The following is a 10,535-nucleotide window of genomic DNA, read 5'->3' on the forward strand; positions in this document are numbered from 1 at the left end:
GATGTTCACAACAAACACTACCACTCAATACATCATGGAAACAGGCCACATAGAACCAGGGAGATGCTGTCATGCCACTCAAAGAATAAGCCATGATGCTTAGGCAACAATCATTAGGAAGTTACCAAGTTTAACAGCCTCCAATGAACCTATCTGCATTTTCATCGGGTAGGCCGTAAGCCCCCAGTGCTTGGCTGGTTCCCTTGATATTTAAGAAATGAGTCTTCCTCTATTCTAGAGTTCTTTGAGTAGTACACTCTTCTGAATGTCACTGAAAACACAGTTAATTGCAGGCTTAACTAGCTCATGCTATTACGTTTTTAGACTACCTTGGGTAGTACTGCACCATCTCATAAACACTATAAATAAAATTCCTTAATTGATTCATTTAGCAGTGTTAAACTGCACCCAAGTCACCTTCAGTCCTATGCTACATACTTAAAAAGACAATAGGAATTCAATGGAGGGCATTAAAAAAACAAAGGTTTTTTTTTAGAAGCTTACCTGACCCGGGGTATACAAGCTGCTAGCAAGATTAGACATATGTGAAAACTGCCATGTCAATTATTTGCCAAATTATTTGGCATCATTTTTAGCAGTACATTCCTGAATGGGCAGGCCAAGACTTCAATATCCATTTCGGAGATCAGCCAAAATATTATATCATGAATGCTTGTCTATGAGGAAAAACCATCCTGCATTAAGATTCAATGACAAAACTGACAGGCAACTGGCCCTCCCTCCTCCAATCGACTGATTTACCAACCACTTCGTTTCACAGCAATAACAGTTCTCAAGATGAGAAAAACGTCTCACTCCACATAGAGTAAAACCATCTTTAGGAAGCAAGTCACAAAAGACTACATATATTTTATAAATCCATAGGCAAATCTATAGGGACAAACGGTAGACTAGAGGTTGCCTCAGGCTGCAGGGGTGGTGCTGGGAAAGAGGGCTTAACTGGTCATGGGAACGAGGTGATGAAATATTCTAAAACTGATTGTGGTTGCACAACAGTAAATATATTAAATATTAAAAATCACTGAATTGTACACTTTAAACGTGTGAAGTGTAAACTATGTGGATTATATCTCAATAAAGTTACAAAAAAAAACATATTAGGAAAGGAAAACAGCCCCAAAAGAGAAGAAAACAAGAGGCTTTTCCAAATCAAGTCACACTTGAAGAACGGTAGACAAGCCTGACTTATGGAGCTCGTCTCTGACATATTATTTTAACTTCAAAATCATTTTAACCCTGATTTCACATTTTAATTCATTTCTAAATTATTTTCAGGTATTAGATTGCTAACTTTGCTCTCATTAGAGAGCAGAGTCAGTATTCCACAGACAGATTGAGTTGGCAAAACAACAACAAAAACAACCTATGCCAAAACAGTCTCATGCTTTGGGTTGTGCGTTACCAGGCAAAATGCAAGAGCTGAGGTTTCTTTTCAACAGAAAAAAATTGCACCAAGTATAAAGGCATCATATGACGCTTGTCTAAAGCACATTTCCTTTTCAAACCTGCTTCTAGTTACTCCCTTTACACCTGTACAATTCAGCCAAAGTAATCCGTTCTACAAAGAAATGTTGCGCTTTCAGAAGATCAAAGTGCTAGCCAAGTTTTCCCTAAAAGTACAATTACTAAACATTTCAATAATAATAAAACTCAACTCTGTATCTTCATCCTCACCTTCAGCAATGTACAGTGAAGATGGAAAACGCACAGCCTGCTCTAACTCAAAAGCTATACAACTTCTAAAATGACCTTAATTTTGTAAAATTACAGATATTAGTTCCAAATATTTAGAACTTATTTGGCCCAATTCCTTTGAAGTCTGACTTCATATTAGTGAGAAGTGTTCTTTAGTTTCCAAATTCACTAGTTTAGTATGCAATAAACTAACAGAGGTTTTAAATAACTTAAACTGGCTCATGACATGTAATCGGTTTACCTAACAGATTACTACTCTTCTACAAAAGCAATACAATTAAATCATGAATAGGCTTTTTGGTCTACCTTCAACTGTTCTTAAACTACACAAGCAACGAGGACAAATTCTACAGATAAACAAAGGGAACGCAACTCGCTCACAGCAAGTTGAGTTTGTTAAATGTTTTTGTTACAACAAAGAATTTCTGACATAAAAACTGCTCATTTTCATACATAGACTCTCAAAGAAGTGATGAAACAAGACCGCTGATGTTCAGCGATATACAGGAGTGGGGTGAGAAGTTATGGGCAAATTAAAAACTAGCAAGGACCTGCTGAAGAAGAGCTGCTTTTTAGGGGGCTTAAGGAAACATGATAAATCACCATGTTGGTCTCCTTAGTAAAGTCTATCTGTTGTTGGGAATTGAAGACCATTTTCCTATAAATCATATTGCCAAATGCAGTTGTCACATAGTATTTCCAAAAGGATCCCAAAAACTGTAGTGCAAAAGAAAAGAAATCTAAGAAAATAAATAGCTATAAAACTCATCAACATTTTCCAAAGAAACATGTTCAAAACAGTGACTTCTACAAAAAGATGTGAATTTGTTTTAAATGAAACCAAAAAATCCCTCTATGAAAAAAGTCAGACTTGTTTCACAGATAACTTATATTGCATTAATGACTTAACAGTGTACAAACAGGGGCCATAGATTCTGTTTTTATTAAGTCTGAAATACCAATATAAATACTGATGGGGGGTGTTTTATACCCCAAATTCCAATATTTCAACTCTGTGTCCTGTCCTATTACTATAATTTGTAAAAATCTTAACGACGCAGTGATTCGAGTTTTCTTAATTTCAACGATGTGTTAGAAGACAATGCATCTTGATTTGAAGAATCTGTTGCATCCGAAGGCCGGAACAGTACTCGACCACGATGATTAAATACATAAAATGACGGATGATTCCTTAATGTATCAAATGTCCTTTAAAAAAAAGCATAATTTTAAGTAAACCCTTATAAATGGCTATTTGAAAATAAGTACACTTACAATGAACTATGAATTTGCTACCGATTATTTTTCAAACTAAATTTAAAACCATGAAATTAGACTGTAAACGGTAATCACACTCTCTCTCATACTTTTTTCCTGTACAAGGAAAATAAGAAACACGGAAAACTGACACAAAGCCCTCAACATTATTTTTTCATTCAGTTTTTCCTTCCAGGATGACTATGAATAGCAACACAAGCACTAACTGAACTCTCACCACCTCTGTAAATCTCATACAAGCTCATGCCAAGCAGTCTTTTGAAAAACCAGCACACAGACTGCACCTTTGATTACACTCATTTGGTTCTGTCTATTCAAGCCACATGATTGTTTCATAGATCTGCTTCCCAAGGATCTTTCAAGTACAATGAAAAATTCCTTTTGGCCCTCTGTATCTGCTATTGTCCAAATTCATATATTCTGCTACCACCTCCTTAATGCTATTCTGTCTTAGGTATTTCTTTCCTGGCCCCCCGCCGTGATTTCTGATAGGTTCTTTGTCAGAGCAGAAGTGGGTAACCATAGTGCAGTAATACACACACACACACACAGAAAAACTCACATACACCAAAGTAAGTATATGCTCTTTAGCGTTTGTTTTTAAATGCTGTTTTTCTGGGGGGAAATAAAACAGAACTCTTCTTTTGAAAAAACTTAAATCTCAAAGTCAACCCCTAAAAATCTAAGCATACTCCCATACAAAACATGAAGCCTGACATGTGACTATTCAAGATGTACAATAAGGAAGTAAAAGTAAAAGAAGGGTAGTTTCCTCTAATATATAAATGCTCCTTGTGAATCCTTCTACACAAATACTGTGAGGGGTTATCACTTTCAGCATCAGGAAGGTGGGTAACATCTAGAGCTCAAATTGGACAAAGCTAAAAGATGCTTTCAGAAAAGGAAGAAATCCTATGGTGAACAAAGCTCAAGAAAACAACTTTTGAAGAAATAAGTAGTTAGGTTAGGTGCCATCAAGTCAATTCTAACTCATAGCGACCTTATAGGACAGAGCACAACTGCCCCCTATGGTTTCCTAGGCTGTAATCTTTATGGGAGCAGACTGCCAAGTGCCCCGCAGAGCTGCTGCATGGGTTTGAACTGGCAACCTTTTGGTAAGCAGCTGAGCGCCGCCAGGGCCACCCAGAAAAATACAGGAGGAGGGAAAAAACAGAACAACAAATACACTGTAATACAGGGATGGAAAAGGGTCTGGGAATAAGAGCTTAATGTTACAGACTTGGTTGAAGTGGTTGAAGAAGCAGAAAACCTCTTGTTCCTCCAAAAACAAAGCTGGGACAAGAGGGTAAAAGGAGGTAGGGAGAGGGAGGAGCAGTGGTTAATATCTCAGAGGGAACAGCTATCAATATCTCTATTTTCATCCATCTGTCCATCCATCCATCCGACCAACCAATAACTTCAAGCAACTAGGAAGCACCATCCCGTAAGAACATCTTATTCTACTGTCACTCATCTGACATTCAGCTTCCACATTCCCTTATCATGTCAAACACAGTCTCAGTATTTTGGCCTCATTTACTCACACACACTGCATAATCAAAAAAACAAGATCAACTTTTATGGACCCAAAGACATACATTTTAAATTATGTCAATGAAGTAAACCCCTAGAAAATAAAACACCTAGGAGAAGGGAACGACTTACTTATTTTTTAGTTCTGACGTAGCATCCATGTCTTTAAACTCCCCTGCGATGTGAACGATACCGTAACAGGTAACTGCAAAGGCCAGAAGGGTTTGAAGAACTATCTGTGAGTATAGAGATCGAGGTTACTAAATCATATGCAAATGTGATTATAAACATGTTGTTTTCTCTGTGTCTATCAGGTGAGCCTCCCAGATCCAGATCCAAGTGCTACTCACAAAGGAGTCCATTCTCACTTTAAATGATTTGGACTCAAGACACAATAAACACCTCTGCAAATTCTGTGCATCAGCTGTAAAAATACTTCTAATGCTTCAGCAGATGAACTTAGTGACAAGCTCAAATAACAAAAACAGGCACTCAGCCATTCAGAACTCAATTACCAAATATTACCTGATTCTATATGCAACCAAGAATTTTTCAATGTCTTGTTGTTAACTATCATACATACTAAAGAGCATATGATGCGTATGTGTACAGTATAAAGAAAAGCAATTAAAGACCACCAATCACCCCCACCCAGCTTAAGAAATAGAACATAACCAGTGACTTTCAAGTCTCCTGTGTCCGTCTCCAATTATATCCTTCACCCTTCCTCTCAAAGTTAACTACTGTCCCAAATTTTGTATTAATCAAATTACTTCTTTGCTTTTCTTTATAATTTTACCATCTAGGTATCTACCTCTACAAACACATATTGCTTAGTTTGGCCTGGTTTGAACTTTATATAAATGGACTCAAAGTATTCTTTTAGGTATAGCTTTTCTCTCTCAACAGCATATGTGAGAGTCATCCTGCTGTAATATCTAATAGGCCACTCATTTTCATCGTGCTTTGTATTTCATTACATGAAAACACCACAATTTACCCATTCTAACCTTTTGGAAAAACATCCCATTTTTCCACGTTATTTCATGTTAATAGGTATTTGGGGTGTTTTCTAGTGACTTTCACAAGCAATGTCAATATTCTTATTCTTGCTCTTATGTTTGTCTCCTGGTGCACAGGAGTGGAATTGCTAGGTGCAGGCTAGCCACATGTTCAACTTTATTAGGTAATACCAAACTGCTTTCGAGAGAGATTATGCAACCAAAAGTTTGTTTGTTTGTTTGTTTTTGGTGATTTGGGTGAAAATTTATAGAGCAAATTCACCTCCCATACAGCAGTTCATGTACACTTTGTCTCATGACATTGACTACAATTTACCCCAATGCAACAGCTCCCCTCCCACTTCCTCCCGATAGTTACCTCTTCCCTGTGTCCATCCCTCCATGCACTCCTGCCCCCTGAGCTATCTCCCTGTGCATTAACAGCCCTTCTTTCTCCCATAATTGTTCTCTCCAAGGAGTGTATCTACCTCAGGTACATGTTCAACTCTTATGCCTGTCTTTTGTTTGGCTGGAAGCCACAGGTATGGGTTCAATTCCAGACCTGAAGGGGAGCTAGGGACCATAGTCTCAGTGGTTCCACCAGGCTCTATGAGACCAGCAAACCTGGTACCCTTTTTTTTTGCAACTAAAAGTTTTTAATGTTTTCTATTAACCTACATGGGAGCTCTGGTATTACAGTGTCTAAGGCATCTGACTGCTAACCAGAAGGCTGGCGGTTCAAACCCACCAACCACTCTTCGGAAGGAAGACTGGGCAATCCACTTCCGTAGTGATACTGCCTCAGAAACCCAAGGAGGGGTCACTATGAGTCAGGTCTGACTCAACAGCACATAACAACAACAACATTAACCTACATAGGAATACAGGCGTATTTTATTTTCTTGAATGTGATTTTCTGCATTTTTCAAGTTTGTCAATTTGTAATCTGAAGAAAGTTACTTGAAATAGATATAAATGCATATATATATATTCATATATACATACACACAAACACACATGCACACATACTCATATATATCTACCACAAAGCAAAAAAGAAGGGATAATGAGTTAACAGGCAAATAAGCCATATCCTTAATTATAGACAACTGAAGTAAAAAATAGCCACAAGCTATTATTCAAAGTTTCTAAATTAAAACCTAATGTCATATATTACACCAGTTTACATTCCTATCACTAGTGTGCCAATGTCGATTTCATGCAATGGACTCATAGGCACTGTTAACAAGAATGTAGTAATCACTCCTTGCAGAGATGAATCATGGGAGAATAGAAGGGCTGTATATACACAGGGAGAAGCTCAGGGGGCAGGAGTACATGGAGGGAAGGACACAGGGAAGAGGAAGCTATGGGGAGGAAGTGGGAAGATAGCTGTTGCATTGTAGGAGATTACAGTCAATGTCATGAGAAAAAGTGTATGTGAACTGCTGTATGAAAAGTGAATTTGCTCTGTAAACTTTCACCCAAATCACAATTTTTAAAAAAAGAATGTGGTGAATCTGTATGAATTATCATGAAAACATATTCAAAATAAAATGTTAAGTAAACAAAAAAGCTAATTATAAGACTATACACATATGCATAATAATGTTATGAAAACACTGTGTGTGTGTGAGAAAGAGAGAGAGAGAAAGTGTATGGGTAAACTATACATACATAAAGTCAACATGGTTTATGCATAGGAAGAATACTGAACTAGTATACTCCAAGCTATTAATAGTGGTTGTCACAACCTGGGAATAGAAGTGGAATTGCTAAGAAATGGAGTCAGTTTGAATTTTTATGCTTATTGTTTGATTCTGTACAACTTTTATAATTTAAAATGCAGTAAACCTAAAGACTGTAAGTGGAGCTAAAACATATACTATTTTAGCTCTTAAAAACAAACAAACAAAAAAACACTTACTTGTTTCTCTTCAGTTTTACCACTCATGTGTGTGTCCTTAAAAAAATGTGTTAATTTTATTTTCTTTTCTGTGGGATTTTTTTTTCTTTACATAAAAGGAATTTTTCTAAAAAAAAAAAAAAGTTTTCTAAAAAAAAATAAAGTTTTCAAGTCCATCTCATTATATGGACAGAGTAATTTCTGGAAAGATTATTTAAACAACAGTTCTGGAAATGAAACAGAAGCTTTTTAGGCTTCTAATTCTTTGGGTTTACAAAGAATGATGAAAAGTAGAGAACAAATGCTGTTTTGCGTCTAAGTTTTCAAGAGCATAAACACAAGTAAAAAGAATAATTATAAGCCATGTGGCTAATTTTAAAATGATTATTTTAATGGAATATAAATGATCAACTTACATCTATTGGCAGTGATTCATCTTCCTTTTCTGTTAATCGCATATAAGAACGATCTATAAACCAGAAGCACACCATTAAGGAAATTGTAGGCCCCCTTTTTCTTAAAATGCAAGTAAATCAATATATCAAAGAAGGGACTCACTTATATGTCACATAAAGTAATGCTAATCCCAGATTCCTCAAAACCTCTATCTTCTAAGTCTACTGGCCTTACCTTAATGAAATATTTTATTCTCATCATGGCCTGTTTTGTCACCTTATAATATGAGTTGAGAAAATCAGATGAGCAAGTATGAGGCAAAAATACCCAATTTTTCTTTCACTACTCTAGGAAAGCTAGGAACCTCTGAAATTAAGCAAAAGAAAATAATGTTTTTTTACTAACGGGCCAAAAGAAATCACCATTATTTTAAAATTAATAAATATAAAGAAAATCTCAGGTCTGAAATAACACCACTCTCATACTACAGACAAAGACATATCAGCTGCCAAGCCCATTCCAACTCATGGAGGCCTTGTGTGTGTCAGAGTAGAACTGTGCCCCACAGGGCTTTCTGTGGCTAATTTCTCAGCAGACTGCCAGGGCCTTCTTCCGAGGCTCCTCTTGGTAGACTCAAAGCAGCCTACACATTAACCATTTATACCACCCAGGGACTCAGTAAATCGTACTAAGCAATGCTGTTGTTTTGTGCTGTCGAGTTGATTACAACTCACAGTGACCCTGTATGTGACAGAGTAGAACTGCCTCATTTTGTTTCCTATGCTGCAATCTTTATGGGAGCAAACTGCCAGTTCTTTTCTCTCGCAGTCACTGGTGACTGCCAACTGCTGGCCATTCAGTTAGCAGAGGGGCACATAACCCTTGTGCTACCAGGGCTCCTTGGAGTGAACAACAGGGGCTTGGAAATGATTTTCCTGAGGGACTGTGCTGGGCCAGTGGTGGAAAAGGAATTATAGGACCTCAATTTCTGCCTCCAGCATTTAGTTTACAATCCTGCTGCTGGCTCAACCCAGAAGGCAGCAAGTTCCTGACTTACCAGGGGTTCTGCTCCAACCAATCTGTCTTAAGTCAGTTCTTTTTCTTAGTTTTCATTATTACTGCCTTTTATTATCAGTAAGGAGCTGTGGTGGCACAGTGCCTAAGGCATTTGACTGCTAATTTGACTGGAAGGTTGGTGGTTCAAACCTACCAGCCACTCCATGGAAGACCAGGCATCTACTTCTGTAAATATTCACTGCCCTGGAAACCTAACGGGGATCACTATGAGTTGGAATTGACTACGTGGAAGTGGGGCTTTGTTTATTTGTTTTTTAAGGAGCTGTGGTGAAAGCATTCAGTTGCTAACTAAAAGGGCTGTGGTTTGAACCCAGCAGTAACTCTGTGGGAGACAGATAAGGCGATCTGCTTCTGTAAAGATTTACAGCCTTGGAAACACCACGGGGCAGTTCTACTCTGTCCTATAGGGTCGTTATGAGTCAGAGTTGACTTGATGGCAGTAGGCTTTTATTCTCAATATCTTTATAAATCCAATTTTTGTCTTTGGGGGTTGGCATGAGAATAACATCTACAAATTATGTGCTGCAACATTTAATCTAGTACATATTACTAACAATAAGATGTACTAAGAATATGGACGGTTGTTAAGTATACATACTCCTAACTGAAATACATCTAAGTCGGGGACTACCTGTACAAAGGAAAAGGCCAGGATTTGGAGGCTTATAAACCTGCATCTTAATAATAGCTCTCCAATTTACTGTATCTCATTCAATTTAAGAGACTTTCATCGACTATAAAATATATCTCAATTTCAGAGTGTTAAAATTGGGGGAGGGTTGGAATCAAAGAAATACTGTTTATCCTTTGAGTGCTTCAGTGACCAGAGCAGTAAATGGGAGTGATGTGAGGATTAGAGATGTGGTACGTGATAGGTACTCTGGTATAACCAAGCTCATGACAGCAAAGATGTGCATACCACAACCCCATTGCAAGCTACCTACTGTCACAACATGGAATGATGGAATTTGCCTTGAAGTAAATATTCGTCTCTTCTTAGCATAAGTATTATGAGAAGTCCCACTGCAGTGGGAAACCCACCAGGCATTCTCATCACTTGAAACGTAAAAATACAAAACCCTAATTCCACATGAACTATACACCATTCCTATTCTAAAATACCCAAATTGTTCTGAGTTAACATGAATTGACTCACCCTTATAACAGTGTATTTAGAGACATTTCTTAAGTTTTATGTTTTGGAGTTTATCAAAAGGACCAGTGTAAAAAAAAAAAAAAAAAAAAAATCTCAAACCAATATAACAGGCTTTTGCTGACCTACTGTCTGTTCAACTATCAGGCTAGTTTTCTTCTTTGCATGAAGCCCAATCTGACATTGTTGTTGTTGTTGTTATGTGCCATCGAGTTGGACCGACTCATAGTGACCCCTCCTTGGGTTTCCGAGGCAGTATCACTACAGAAATAGATTGCCCCACCTTCCTTCCGAGGAGTGGCTGGTGGGTTTGACCCGCCAGCCTTCTGGTTAGCAGTCAAATGCCTTAGGCACTGTGCTACCAGAGCTCCTAATCTGACATTGTTGTTGTTGTTGTTATGTGCCGTTGAGTCGGCCCCGACTCATAGTGACCCCTCCTTGGGTTTCCGAGGCAGTATCACTACGGAAGTAGGAT

At 37.8% G+C, this 10,535-nt stretch overlaps 1 protein-coding gene across 1 annotated transcript in view; it reads right to left on the bottom strand.

Annotated features, from left to right (window-relative positions):
• Positions 1-2,765: 2,765 nt before the first annotated feature.
• MMGT1 (membrane magnesium transporter 1) overlaps positions 2,766-10,535 on the bottom strand; it is a 10,602-nt gene continuing 2,832 nt past the window's right edge. Inside the window, exons 2-4 of the mRNA XM_007955998.1 lie at positions 7,851-7,903; positions 4,660-4,763; positions 2,766-2,925 (exon numbers count right to left, since the gene is read on the bottom strand). Coding sequence (XP_007954189.1) covers positions 2,766-2,925; positions 4,660-4,763; positions 7,851-7,903 — 317 coding nt within the window. The remainder of the gene's footprint in view (positions 2,926-4,659; positions 4,764-7,850; positions 7,904-10,535) is intronic.

Source organism: Orycteropus afer, unplaced genomic scaffold (assembly GCF_000298275.1).
Source record: "Orycteropus afer afer isolate SDZICR_OR568_19922 unplaced genomic scaffold, OryAfe1.0 scaffold00571, whole genome shotgun sequence".
NCBI classification, from domain to species: Eukaryota; Metazoa; Chordata; class Mammalia; order Tubulidentata; family Orycteropodidae; genus Orycteropus; species Orycteropus afer.